The sequence below is a fragment of the Akebia trifoliata genome, chromosome 2 (assembly GCF_017979445.1).
Source record: "Akebia trifoliata isolate Shusen 1 chromosome 2, ASM1797944v1, whole genome shotgun sequence".
In the NCBI taxonomy this organism is placed as follows: domain Eukaryota; kingdom Viridiplantae; phylum Streptophyta; class Magnoliopsida; order Ranunculales; family Lardizabalaceae; genus Akebia; species Akebia trifoliata.
Genome location: NC_141376.1, coordinates 14,165,571 through 14,180,794, shown reverse-complemented (window position 1 = coordinate 14,180,794; position 15,224 = coordinate 14,165,571). Strand labels below are relative to the sequence as shown.

The 15,224-nt window shown below is 34.2% G+C and overlaps 1 protein-coding gene across 1 annotated transcript; it reads left to right on the top strand.

The window, feature by feature from the left end:
* Window positions 1–1,430: 1,430 nt before the first annotated feature.
* Window positions 1,431–6,046, top strand: LOC147409704 (polyadenylate-binding protein 2-like). Its single transcript, XM_086431685.1, has 6 exons — window positions 1,431–1,879; window positions 2,792–3,555; window positions 3,645–3,722; window positions 3,803–3,892; window positions 4,581–4,940; window positions 5,037–6,046. The coding sequence occupies exons 1-6, from the start codon at window positions 1,624–1,626 to the stop codon at window positions 5,193–5,195; spliced, it is 1,707 nt and encodes a 568-aa protein (XP_086287811.1). The 5' UTR covers window positions 1,431–1,623; the 3' UTR covers window positions 5,196–6,046.
* The last annotated feature ends 9,178 nt before the right edge of the window (window positions 6,047–15,224 follow it).

Below are 15,224 nucleotides of genomic sequence, written 5' to 3'. Positions count from 1 at the left end.
ATAAATCAATTCCCATGGACTTCTTTCCCATTTGGAGAGAACATTGGACATATCTTGAAACTTTTTTCCCCTTTCAAAGAGGGGAAGAATCAAGTTATCCCTTGTATTGATCAACAAGTGTAATAAAAGAATTTGTTGTAATTTTAGAAAATTAACTAACACATTGTATGTTATCTTAGGATTGGAATTTTATATTGTAAAAAAGACAATTTTGTAACTTAAATATTAATTAAAGTGATTTAGTTGGTAGCATAATATAAAAAGATAGTTTGCAATTTATAGCACTAACTAACTTGGTTACACAAATTTATTTTTTTGGACAAAAATGACCATAATTATTAGTAATTCTAAATGTATTATTGAGAAAATTTTGGAATTTAGAATTTTGGTGTCCTACATATTGTCAAAACAACAATGGATGCTAAAAAAAATGCAGGTACCAACTAGTTTAGTTGGTAAAGTTTTTGGGTAATGATACCAGAGACGTGGGTTCATATCATGTCAGTATCAAGTTATTGAACTCATTAAAAACAGTCTTACTAATTCAAAAAAGAAAATAAACACATTAGATGCTAAAAGCATATTCTTTTTACATGTTTAACAATAGTAAGGGTATTTTAGTAATTATACAAAAGGGTGATTTAAACATGCTCCGCAATGTTTTGGTCAATATTGAGATGCCCCCCCGTAACCGTTGACCTGGGTACTGTTTGAGAGATTATACAAATGATTAAAAATCCTCACCATGGTGTTTTAGTAATTATAGAAAAAATAATTTAACACCATGACCCTGAAAGTTTTGGTTAAAGATAACCAGACCCTTGACCTAGCATCTTTGAGTGGCTAATTAAATTACTTAAATTACCCTCTTCTTCATCCTCAAGAATGAGATAGGGTTTTTGAGAAAAAACAAAAGAATACAATTTTGAACGAAAAAAATATGGGTTCTCTCTGCGATTTTGAAAAAAAAAAAAAATAATAATAATTGGATTCAAGACCATGATAAATAGATTAAAAAAACATTTTTTCATTAAAGATGGAAGATGAGAAAAAATCAAGAGATAGAAGTAAGGGGCATTTAGGTCATTTTACGTTACATTAGTCTCATAAAAAATCGTCAATAGTATTCATCAGTTTGAAACACGAGGTGCATTGCCTCGTCAGCAAATCCCAGAAAGGCGCGTCAACTTGGGAATGTCTTAAAATATTGCCACGTCCTCAATTACACGTGTCGTTTCATTGAAGAGTCGTGCTAATATGACTTCACAGGTGGCATACTCACTCGACCCCCTGATGTGGATAAGTTTAAAAACCGTAGATCTGTACGCCTCGGGATACACATTTATTGGGGAAGGCGTACAGATCTACCGTTCCACCTGGCGAGTCATATGATCACGACTCTTCGTCGAAAGACGAACTATGAAGTATGAAGCATTGCTTCTGTTCGAAGCTCTCTCTCTCTTTCTCTATATATATTATATATTATATATATAGGAGAAAGAAAACTTACAAACCCTAACCCAATCTTCATCGCTATCTTTTTGTGATTGTGTTTGTGTGTGTTTGTACCGATTTTGATATCTGTTTGATATTTGATATTTCAATTCAATCTCTGTAACTTTAATGGCGAATACTTCATCACCACCATCTCAAGCAATCCAACAACAACAAACACAGAATCAGACGCAAATGCAGGCTCTAAGAGCGTTAATCAACGCTTCTCTGTACGTTGGAGATCTCGATAAGTCTGTCACCGATGGCCAACTCTACGATCTCTTCAGCCATGTTGTCCCAATCGTATCGGTTAGGGTTTGCAGAGACAAGATCAGTAGGGCCTCACTTGGTTACGCTTATATAAATTTCAACAACGCTCAAGACGGTTAGAATCACTGGATACATTATTGTTACTAGAGATAGATTAGTCATTCTATCCATTTGTTATTGTTAGATTTATTAGGGTTTATGGTGAATTATTTCTATTGATTTTGGTTAAATCTATACCTGTTTCTTACTCCCATAATGACAAAAATCTGCCATTCTTTAAAAAATGGTGATTGAATTATGATTTTAATAGTTGTCTGTTGAATCACAATTTTTCAAAAAATTGCCAAGTTTTTGAAAAAATCTCTGATTTTTCCAAAAGATTTATACTGGAGTGACCTAAGTGGGGGACATCTTAACGTGGTGGAGCACGCATGCGCACTTTCTCTGAGATACGCGTAAAATGCATCTACGGATATGCGCGCCACCACGTCAAGGTGTCCCCCGCTGAGGTCACTCCAGCACGATTCTTTTCTAAAAAGCACGATTAATCAACGTTTTATCGACTTTTTCTAAAGCTTTATCTTGCTAAATTATTCCTGAATCCCGATTTTGTCACTATGCTTATTCCCATGAGGATGTGTGGAGATGATTCAGGAATACCCAACCACACAAGCGAGTTGGCCCTAGAATGTGGGTTATTCTCACCAAAAAATTAATCCATTCAGACATTTGTAGCAAATTAAAATTCAACTGAAGTAAAATTTTAATTGGATGGCCCGAATTTTTCAATTTCAAGCCATGTTAGAACGGATTGATTTATGGTAATGGCCAACTCGTTGTGTTGTTCGATTGTCTAACATGATCTCCATGTGGGTCCTATTTTCAAGACTAAGACGGTTTGATTATCTGTATATTTAACTGCCTCAGTAACGAGACCTGTTTAGAAATCCTGTTTGACATATATTACTTTTAATTGATTATTTTTCTTATCTTACTTATTGTGATTATTTTGACTTATAAATTGCAGCTAATAGAGCGATGAAGATTTTGAACTTTACACCCTTAAATGGGAAACCTATTAGGATTATGTTATCATGTCGAGATCCTAGTATGCGAAGAAGTGGACGTTCGAATGTTTTTATAAAGAATTTGGATACATCCATAGATAACAATGCCTTGCATGATATTTTTGCCACCTTTGGTACCATTCTTTCTTGCAAGGTGGCCACCAATGACATCGGTCAATCAAAAGGATATGGGTTTGTACATTTTGAACAGGAGAAAGCCGCACAAAATGCCATTAAAAGTCTAAATGGAATGTTAATAAATGATAAACAAGTCCATGTTGGCTTTTTTCTTCCGAAACAAGAAAGAGATCGAGAAAATGGTTCACAAAAGTTCACTAATTTATATGTAAAGAATTTTTCTGAGACAACTACTGATGAGGACCTAAAGAAAGTTTTTGGCAATTATGGTCCCATCAAAAATGCAGTTATTATGAGAGATGCTAATGGAAATTCTCGAGGTTTTGGTTTTGTCAATTTTCAGAACCCAGATGATGCTGCATCTGCAGTTGAGAAATTGAATGGAACTTATTTTAACATTGATAAGGTTTGGTATGTTGGGAAGGCTCAGAAGAAATCTGAAAGAGAAGCTGAGTTGAAAGCCAAATTTGAAAAGGAAAGAAATGGTAGATTGGAAAATTTATATCTAAAAAATATTGATGATAGTATTGATGAAGAAAAATTGAAGGAGTTATTTTCCGAATTTGGCATTATAACATCTTGCAAGGTATTATGTGTTACTCTTGCAGCGTTTTTTTGGGTTGATCCTTCTGAAATATTGAGAAGTATATAAATGTGTTGGTTTTTTTCTTTCAGATTATGGTTGATTCACAAGGGCAGAGCAAGGGTTCAGGTTTTGTTGCATTTTCTACCCCGGATGAAGCTAGTAGAGCCGTAAGTTGCTAGTATATTTCTATTCCATAATTTTTTATTTTTCCCTATGAGTGAAATGTTCATCTTCACATTTTGTTTAGGTAAATGGAATGAATGGGAAGATGATTGGACAGAAACCTCTGTATGTGGCCGTGGCCCAGCGAAAAGAAGAAAGAAAGGCAATGCTGCAGGTGATCTTCCTTAGTGAGAAAATATTTACTTGCATATCTATTACTGATCTTTGGTGACATGGGTTTGTATATAGTATAGTAGTACACCAAGGCTATGTATGAATTGAGAGAAGTGGAGAGAAGAGAAACTCATTAAGAGAAAAGAAGAGAAACTCAATTTCTCTCCACCATGTGTGGATTGATTGGAGAGAACTTGGGACAACTTTGGAATTTTAAAATATCTTAAAAGAGATCCAGGGGAAGAGTTGGAATTATAAAAATATTTTTATAGTTTCTCTCCTCTTCTCTCCACTTTAGGGGAACTCACCTTTTTTTCTCTCCTCTCCAATTCTTTTCTCTTCTCTCCCCACTTAACAATCCAAACAAGAGAAATGGAGAGAAACTCATTTATTTTCTCTTCTCTTCCCTCCATTTCTCTCAGTCCAAACACAGGGTAAGAGATTTTCCCCTCTGAACCGATTAACATGTAAAATCCTAACATCGCGTTTAATAATTGGTTGATCACTGAAGTTGTAGCCTTTTGTAAGGCAACCTATGGGATACCAATAATAGTCTCCATTGTATCTTCTTTTGTTGTTTACCAATGATCTTAGAAGTTGTTTCATTGGGAGCGTACTTTTTATGTCCTGCTATAATATAACTCTGATGCCAGTTGACATTGATAATATATTGTTATTTTATTTTACAGGCACAAATTGCTAAAATTCAAGCACCTGTGCCCTCAGCAGGAGGAGGTATGCCTCCTGTATTATACTACCCTGGGGTTGGGGTGGCTCCTCAGCAACAGCTTTATTTCAGTCAAGGTGCTCCTCCTCATGGCTTTATTATTCCACCTCAACCTCAACCTCAACCTGCTGGTTATGGCTCACACAACCAGCAGCAGAAGCTTTTGCCTGGGTTTTGGCCGGATGTTGCCCCAAACGTTATAATGCCAAGCCCATACCAACACCTTCAGAGGCAAGGACATCGTGGACAGAAGAGGATGGGTGTGAGAAGAATAGTAGGTGGAACCACCACCACCCCACAACCAATGCAACAACAGCAGCAGGTCCTGCATTCGTCTTCTCACTCTTATAACACGCTGTAAAGTTAGTCCTCTTGTCATGACCGACCTCTGATAATTGGATGTTTGGTTTTATTTCAGTTGATGATACCAAACGCACGGAATGGGGTGGTGGAACTTTCTATGTTACCTCAGAGGTTTATGGTGGATTCAATGATGCCATTGTCTGTTAATGTTGTTCCTGGGATGATGCCCGTAACTTCAATTGATGATGCCCAATCACTTGCCCCTCTGCTCTAAGCTTCTGCAAGCTCTGATCGTCAACATCTGGTATGTTGGTTATAATGCTTTTGGGCTCACAACATAAACATTGATGGTTAATAGAGAGAGTTCTAAGATTGTAATCTCCAAAGTTTCATGGTATGGTGTGCCAAAATGACGACAGATGCTGGGAGAAGAAAAGTGATGGTCTGATTCTGCAGATCAACTTGGTTCATTTGTGTCACTGAATGATTAAATTATTTGTGGGGTTTATTTATTTATTTTGTCGAAAATTAGTTTTTGTTTAATGGGGGGTGGGGGGAATATATTGATTTTATGAAACATTAGTGCAAGTGAGCAGGACAAACCGTAAAAAACTTGTTTATCTTCTGTCATCTCTCCCTCTTTTGTGTTTTTCTTACAGAAGGCCTCAAATGAGAACCCATTTGGCTGGCTCAAACTAATTGGTCATTTTTCATCAACCACATGCAATTAACATCATATTGAATAAATTGTTTAACTTGTTCCCAAACGCTTGGATGGCATTGTTTCATGTTCAATAGCTTATTGAAGATCTCATCACATATCAGTCATTGAGTCCATTGAACAAGTTAACATTCCCTATGACCAAAGATGAAAGTGGGAGTGGGATCTGAATTAGGGAGTTGGATACATGTTAGTCACCTGCCAGCTTCCCCAATAACGGCCCTAATTTCAAGGGCAAGAAAGTGGCGTATGCAAGAAGTTCAAGATAAATCATCGATTTTCTTCACCTTATTATCATCCCCCAGCCAAGCAAAAGCCACGAAGAAAACATTCATTTGAAAAAGGTTAAGTTAATGCTGATGCCCTCGTTGGCCCACTTTACGACGAGCCCCCCAGCCCCGTGGCATTCTTTCCAAGTGCAGACACCTCTTTCACTTTTTCCATAAGTCGCCCTGTCCCAGACTAATCACAGTGGCTATGTCCCCCCCCCCCCCTCGACTTAAACCTTTAGACGTGGGGTTGGCTCTAAGACCAAATGTTATGACAAAGAGACCCTAACTACATCAATATGATTCAAAGGGAGGGGGGCTATGAACGTCCGTCCTATGAAGCACTAGGGAACCATTCATTCCTCCCTGGCTGGGGGTCCAATCTATATTATGGTATGCATCTGGGCTCTCACGTGTCCGGGTTCCAATCTATATTATGGTATGGCATATGGTAATCTACCAATTACTAAATCTATTGACCTACGATACATTCTTAAGAAAACTACTTGTAGGATGACTATTAATATGCGGAGTCCAATATTGATTTAAAGTGGGGTGGTTGGGGTGCCAAGTACAATCCTTTCCGACTTCTTATCTGGGACTTTTGTTGGAAGTAATATATTAAAGTGTTCGATTTGGACTGTTGAAATAACAGGGAAAAGACTAGGCTTACTTTTCAGACCAAGAAATGTCGAACAAAGATTATAAAAATTAATCTGTGACTTTTTATGTAATGAGTATCATCCCAATTTATTTCCTTTCTCATTTTTTCAAATGTTGATAAAGATTAGAGAAATTGATGAGGAACATTTTATAGAATGATAAGAAAATCGCAAATTGACAGTTGAGGAAAGTGGTTATGTAATGACTCACGCCATATTTGTCCTTGATGAGATCTAAGTGAGTGGGGCAATTAAATCAGTGCATGGTTGTGGGAGTGTGTAAAAGGATTAGCAATTTCATAATATAGTTACTTTTAGAGTTGAGTGGGGGATAAAATCTACTTCTGGGAGGTACTAGTTTTGGGTTTAGTATCTCCAGTTTCGTTCCATTGAAAAATACACCAATAATACATCATTTGCAAAATACACCAAAAGATCTCCTTGTTAACATGCTCATACACTTTCTCCACACCAACCTTGCACATGTTGGAAATATACCCCAGAAAAATCATTTTTATTAATTTGTTAATAATTTTTATGATTATTTATCCTTCAATTTATTATCATCAAACAAGGATATATGATCAATTTTCGTCAATCATAAGATGATTGATGAGGTATGAGATACCATAAGATCCTCAAATAAATTGTAATATAACTAAATGATCAACTTAGAGTTGATACGGGAGAATTAATTACATAGTTCCTTATATCTAAAATTGTCACAACTATGGATGAAATTGGATACTTCATTTATATGGCTAGCATATATATTGTTAGAGTGTACACATTTGATGCATAATATCATATTCTCAAGGTATAATGATGTTGATCACGCACTTAACAAATGAGTATTTATTAGTATATTGACTGATTGCACATAAATTAATTCTTTTTAAAACCTACTATCGGAATATAATTAATTTATAATATAAATCAAGCCTAGAAATTCCTTAGACCTGAGAACCTTATTCATCATTGAATGAGAATCTATTTACTTTAATTTTGTTAATTGTAATTCACATTGATGAATTACAAAATGACATTAATTGGGTAATTGGTGAACTATTTAGAGGATGATAAGAATCCAACAAGGAATCTACAATCATTAATTTGGAGAATATCCAAGATTAGGAAAATGATGATCATTAATAGAAAATCCTGATTAGGTGGAATTTTAATCATTATTTTTAATCGAATATATATATATATATATATATTCGATAAAATACATATTATTTGTAATATATTTTTGAAAAGTATTTTTTTTCTAAATTATCCATTGATCATCTTAAAGTCCCAATGCCGTGCATAGAAACTAAGGGTTAGATAGTAGAAAGTTATTCTCAAAGGTCTTTGGATGGAATATTGTTTATTATAGAGGGATTTATCTAATTTAGAGATTTATGGGAAGGGACCTATTGGTTAAATATTAAATTCTAAGGGTTCAATTGTAATATACGTATCTTGTGTCACTTAAGATTTTTTTGTACCTATTTGATTTAAGGTCAATCGATTGGTATAATTTTAACTTGGAATATGATATCCCAAAGCAATCTGAGTCTGTCTTCAAATCAAATTATTTATTCTTTTTTTCTCATATGTGTATGCTCGATTGGTATAATTTTAACTTGGAATATGATATCCCAAAGCAATGTGAGTCTGTGGTCAAATCAAATTAGTTATTCCTTTTTTCTCGTGTGTATGCTCCTTAACTAAGGCCCAAAGTCCATTATTTAATGTCTTTTTAAAGACCCTTAAAGGTTAAGGGCATTTTGGACATTTTTTAAAGTATTTTATTTGGATAAAATTAAATCCTTAAAAGAATGATTTATTGTAAGAGATTCATACGTGAATTCTCTTTGACCAAATAAAGAATTTTAAAGGATTTGTTAAATTCATCCTCTCCTAATTTAACAAAAAAAAATTTTAATTCAAAAATTGGTTTTAAATAATAAGGATTTAAGATATCTTAGGAGAAATCCTCATGGATTGTGCCTAGTCCTTAGATTTTTTTTCAAAATTCAAATTTTATTAAAAATCTTTAAATAGGGGAGGATGACTCTAACAAAAAACACACAACACAAATATATATATTCTTTGGGTTTTACATATAAGAGATGGTTTAGAGAGCTTGAGGGATACAAGTTCAAATCCAGAGGAAATCGGGAAAGGATAAATCTCTGACGAGGAGCGGATTCACTGAGTTCTGGAGATTATTCAACTTGGATCTTTTCTTCATCATCATCGGATACTCCAAGATGTATTTTTTTTTTTACCTAAAATTAAATTTAGTGTTAATTAACGTTAAATGACGGTATTAAAACGATTCGGATTTATCGATGCTTCCGTTGAAATTAAATTTTCAAATCGATTTTTCTAACAGCACACAATCCCCCCCCCCCCCCCTGCTCCTCACAAAAGCAACGGGGACCACAAAACCCAATACTTATTTAAGCCTCAAAGAAAAGACTATAGCTTGATTTGCGTAGAAGCTATCCACCAAGCAGATAGGAGACCTATTTCTTCTTCCCCTTTTTTTTGGAATGAAAGTTATAAAAGTGTGGCTATTAACGAAGTCCAAGAAAGAGTACTCTTGAAACCCATCCAAAAACACTGATCCCGTAGGTTGGTATGGCATTTTCCTTCTTGTTCCTTTTTTTTTTTTTTTTTTTTTTCCGAAAACAGATCTTTAATTTTTAACATAATTACTAACATTAATAACGTGTAACTATTCAGTTGTAGTTAGTAAAGACTAAAGAAGTAGACACATAGGCTAAAAATAGAATTGTCCATCTTCTAATATATGTAGAGGGCTGAAATCTTGGAGAGGTTATGAACCATCTCCTACAAAGATAGAAAGATCATATTCTACAAATCAGCAGATCCCACAAGGTTTGCCATTATTTCAAATATTTCTATTTTTTTTTTATTTCATCTTTATCCTTGGTATCTTTGATATGTGTTCCTATGATATTTTTGATCTCTATGTGATGTGGCCCTTCAATTGTGTTGATTTCCTTATTAGGTATAATAGTTTTTTATTATTAGGTAGAACAGTCTAATCAATCGTTGTTGATTTCCTCAGGGACTTCCTCAAATGAGTCTTCAAGGAAAGACTTCTCAAAAGCTGAATAATCTGAAAGGGTGAAGGATAGGGTAAGTAACAGGGAAATGTTACTCAGCAGGGTGAACGCTGTTCTAACAACGAGTTATACATGTACGAGTAAGCATCTAAATAGTTAAATAATGTAGATTTTTATAATGAAACATACAATAAATGTCTAAGTATAATCAATAAATAGTTATAATAAACATCAGTCTATTATTTATAGCATTTAATAATACATATAACTTTTAAATGGAAAACATCTATCAATATTACAGTATTATACAATAAAGAAAAGATACATAATACAAACATGGTGGTATAGTCGATAAGAGAGTAAATGACAAGTCGATATAACCGTCTCGACTATGACAATACGATATTCCAGACTGACAATCCGACGTGGAATCCCATCGTTATAATTTGATATTGTAGTCGGTCTAAGATACCACGGTTGGATGACCATTTATCTAGCTCGAACCAGCTGTTAACCAAGAACCTAATACTGAGTTCAACTAACAGTGAGGTCGACCGTTTGATGACTACAAATTAATAATGATCACTAATTAGTCCAAGAGACCCCTCACGTCGAAGCCTATCAAGAGGCAATTCATGTGAATCCCGTATACCTCTAAACTATAAAGACTGTCTTTACATACAAGATTCCCCAGGAAATAAGTAGGAGAAATTTTCAGATCTTATAAGTTGTAATATAGTCTAAGATATTCCATACTACTGAAGAGCATATGACATTTAGGACTATCCTAGATTGATTCGCCACTTCTGGATACACAGCAATACGTCACTTTTTATGAGTTTTCTATTAACCTTTACTGGTAAACAAAATAGTTTATTTTGTATACTATATACTAATTTCTTTTTCTTGAAAATACAAGCAAGATTTGGTAGTGTTCTCCAATGAAATCCATCTATAATTTCATTCCTCCATCCATCCATCCATCTATCTATCTATCAAGTCTTATGTGGCATGGCCACTGCATAAAACTAGAAGCACTGTCTCATCAATCAGTCGAGAGCATACATTTTCTCTATCCATCAATCAATAAATCGATCAATTTATCGTTTAACTTCATACATATTTATCAAAGTAATTTTACTTTTAAAGTTATTCAAGATTCATAGAATGTCAACCAATTCCATTCGATGGTTTTAGTTGAGTAAAAAGACTTGAAAAACACGATTTAACCATAAGACGTAAAAGTTGAAAAAATGTGAAAATTTGGCAAAGTGTTGGAAAATTTGATTTTTCATAATTGTCGAAATTAAAAATGACTTTTTTTAAATGGAAGCCTTTGATAACATGAGAAACACCATGTAATTTTTATAGCTTAATTCAAAGTAACGATAAAGATATCGAATTTTGAAAATCGGGTAAAAACGTTGAAATTTACGCTTTGTTTTTTAAACAAAAAATCACATTTTGATATGATGAGTTTTGGATCTTAAATCCATTCCTAAAATTTTCAAATGAGGGTAAAATCTTAATTTCATTAAAGAACTTAAAGTAAATGGACATTTACTTAAATGTTTTTAATGAAATAAATATGATTTTTCTATGTAACCACCTTCACAAAATAGGAGAAAAATATAAAAATTCATCTCTGACAACTTTTTGCCAAGATCAGTGGGGCCGGTACGACCTGGTGGGAACATTACCTTGGGCCGATGGGACCAACAACAAGGTGGAAATTGCAAATTTATTCGTGATTTTGCTGTATTCACCGTGGGAGTTAAAATTTCTTATTTATTTGGTAAATCATTGAAAACTAAGGAATAATTAAAGCTCTAACCACTTAAAACTTCACGATAATTGCAATGGAATGAAATCTACTCGATAGAGAGTTTAGAACTACGCTTAAATCAAATCAAACATATATGAGTTTCGTCGATTTATTGATAAATGGTAAAATGAAAATAATATCAAAGATTTAGATTATTTTTTATGGAACATTTCATATAACTAGAGGGTAGAAGGGAATGCATCCTACCTCGGACTATTTTCGATGGTTGAACGGAGTTTAAGATCGCCTCCGACCAAACTCAGAATTTTTCCTCCGATGAAAATCGAAAATCTTTATGTCCAAACGTAGTCCTCGACGACGTGTACGATTTTCCTTCTTGCGGCAAAGCTCGAATTATTTTAGTTTGACAGAGATCTGAGTTGCAAATGTAAAAAAAAAGTAGGGCTAAGTTTCGTTTGGAGAGAAGAATAAGAAAAATCAGATTTTTCTTTAGGTTTCTGATATTTATACTTAAGTGAGGACGTAAGCGTCATTTCGAAAATTTTCTTGTCAACTGTCGATTCAGACATTCTTATATTCTATTTTGGGTGATTTTTCGACACGAACCTAAAGGTATGATTGAATTCCTCCAATTATGTCTCAAAATTAAACTTTTACCTATTGCGTAAAAATTGACACGAAACTCGAGTATTCAACAACTTTTTTATTCAACTTCGAATTAAAACATACTTATAGACTAAAGTATGTTTTTCGATCCTTTTAAATCAATTGGTAAATATAGTTTACCTCAAATATTTGAAATTAAGAATCCATACTTCTAAATCAGCGTCAAAATCTACAATTATTTCTTCGAGATGTGCATTAAAATTTTCAAGTCATTATGCCCCCTTAACTATGTTTTTGTGAATACTTGGAGTACTCTTTTTGTTTTCAAACCACCCACTTTAACCTTTTTGCCCTCTCCCCATATGTTTTTGTAAAGTACCCGACTTGTTTTCACTATACTGACATACCTACTTTGACCTTTTTTGTTTTGGGTGATTTAGACACCCCCCTATCAAATTGATTAATATTGGAATACCTATTTTTCAAAAACTGATGACATTGCCCCTTGATTTGGATCTTCTCTCATTGACAAATGGAAAATGATGTAAAAGCCTTTTTTTTCTCAATTTCCTGGAAAAAAGACCCTTAAATTTTCACCACAAAACTAACCATCTCTTCAACCTTACCATAACCTATAGGTCCCCCCTGACCACAAAATATTGGCTCGGTCCCATCTTTCTTTCTTTCTCTCTCATTTCTTTTCTTAAAATTTCAAAGTATCCTAGAAGATTGGCCTTAGTGTCTTTTTAACCATATTTGGTAAGTAATATGTAGTCTCATTTATTATAAATAACATTTGGTGTGCTAATAAAAATCTAATTTTTAAAAACTAAATAAATAAAACAAGCATGGTGGAAATACTTACAAACATTGATAAGAGTATTTGCCCCAAATCTCCCCCTTAAGTGCTTCCATTGTTTATGAAATAGATTTTCATAGAGAACAAAATTTTACTGCCAATAAAATGAGATATTTGTGGACTTTTTGAGATATATATATATTTTGTGGGGAAGTTTTTTTAAGGGACAATTTCCCCAAAGACATATATATTTTTAAATATGTACCAAAAAGCCCCTTCTGAAAAAAAAAATGGACTCTTTAGTACTCATTTGATCAAATATTAGTCTAAAAAGGATTTCTAGAGAGAAAATACCGTACTTACCCTTTCAACGAATTTTGAGGTTGAAAGAAATGTGTTTATTTCTAATCCTATGTTTTAAAATTAATGACATATCCCTTGACTATGGTCAACCCCTATATAATTGTATATGAAAAAAAAAAAAAAATCTAAATGCAAAACAAATTTCCTTATTTTTTCTTCCCAAAACTAGTGATTTTTAACTCACATAGATGATGATGATGATTGTGGCGCCCTGTCAAACGCTAATACAAATCCCAAGGCCACCTCGAGGCACTAGGTGGCGTCTCGAAATTTCGGCATGGTCTCCTCTATTTATGTTAGCGTTTCACGGAACTCAAAACCTAATAAATCAAATCCACACAATCTTGTATAAAGCAACATACCAACAATAAATAAGAAGCGGAAGACGAAAAATTTACGAACAACATAAAACGATGTCAGAGTTGCGTAAAAAGGGATAAAGATATATAGGATTACAATAGTTTATCCTCACTCTAACATAGCTCTATCACTCGGTCCAAAACACTATATACACTTCTAGGATGACCAAACTCCTAAGGGAAATAATCCCAATGCTCACCGGGTAATGGACACTGGTCGTCGATCTGACCAACCAGATGTTCCTCGACTGATGGCTCAACACTCGCCTCCCCAAGCACAGGCTCTACAACTAAAAAAAATGGAAGGAAAGGGTGAGTAACAATGGTTACCCAATAGGTCCATAAACAATTCCTACTAATAACCTCACCTAGCGTGATCGAATAATCATACTGCATCATTTCAAAACATGCAAGTTTTACAATTGAAACTACGATTAACTGGTACATATAGTCAGGATGAGCAACTAAATAGTTTAAAAGTTATACATAGCATCAATCGTCCATATTCATTATACATTTTTCATTTTATGCAAATACAGTTGACAACATTGAAATAATAGACATGCTTTGCAGTTTATAATTCTAAATATAACAACAGATACATAGTACAAGTGGTGGAGTAATGGAATTTGAGCGTTGGGATTCACGACTGGATCGCTCTCAGTCGGGACATGATGTTACAACATACATCTGGCTTTTAGTTCCTGATTTTGTGGCTGATCACCACGTTTACCACACTAGTGACCATTTATCCGACTTAGGCGGGCCATTTGACTTGACAGTAAGCAATGGGTCTCTTTTCGATGTGTAAAAAAGTTCGACTACTACTAGATTGTTAGTGATCACTGACTAATCATTTTCGTCTATGCCTATCAGGCGTGCATGTGATTCCCAAAATAATATTCCACTCGTATACGACCACCTTTACAATACACGTTTACTAGTAAAGATAAGAGAGGAATTGACCCAGATTCCAGTTGTGACTCCACTCTCATACGCGTCCCATACCACGTATGAGCTTGGTGGTCCCTACCGTACATCCCAGGATAGTGCACACCTCCGGATGTGACGCACTATCCCTTCAGGCATTCACAGACCCTTTAACAGCTCACAAAATAACTACATATATATATATATATATATATTGTTTTTCATTTAAAACAAAAAGAAATTAACAGAACAGGATTGATAATGGATATCCAGTTCCTACTATGCAATTGTGGCCCTCCGGCCTAAAATAAATAATAGTACTCAACGCACGTGCTAATATAATCTTAAATAAACATGCAACCCTTTCATTAATAACCTGGATATCCCTTCACCAACCTACACACAACATACAATGTAAACTGCAGACATCACCCCTCGGGTATGATTCTGACATTTTACCATTCATCCCATTTTCCATTCTCTCGACATTCTCACTTTTCGTCTTTTCAAATCAAACCATTCATTTCAATATTTCAAAGTTATTTTTGATATTTCCATTGAAAACCATCAAGGTTTATTCAAAATGAGGTCCTGGCAATGCACCAGACCAAAGTTGTTAAAAACAAGAAAAGCTAGTGAAAATTTGGCTAAGTGTAGGAAACTCAAATTTTCAAAGTTCTCAAAATTAGAAATGAGTTTTTGGAAATGAAAGTCTCGATCAC

Coding starts and splice junctions, on each gene's coding strand:
- LOC147409704 (XM_086431685.1), top strand. CDS start 1,624: ATGGCGAATACTTCATCACCACCATCTCAAGCAATCCAACAACAACAA. Junction 3,723..3,802: donor CGGATGAAGCTAGTAGAGCC/GTAAGTTGCTAG, acceptor CATTTTGTTTAG/GTAAATGGAATGAATGGGAA. Junction 4,941..5,036: donor CAATGCAACAACAGCAGCAG/GTCCTGCATTCG, acceptor GTTTTATTTCAG/TTGATGATACCAAACGCACG.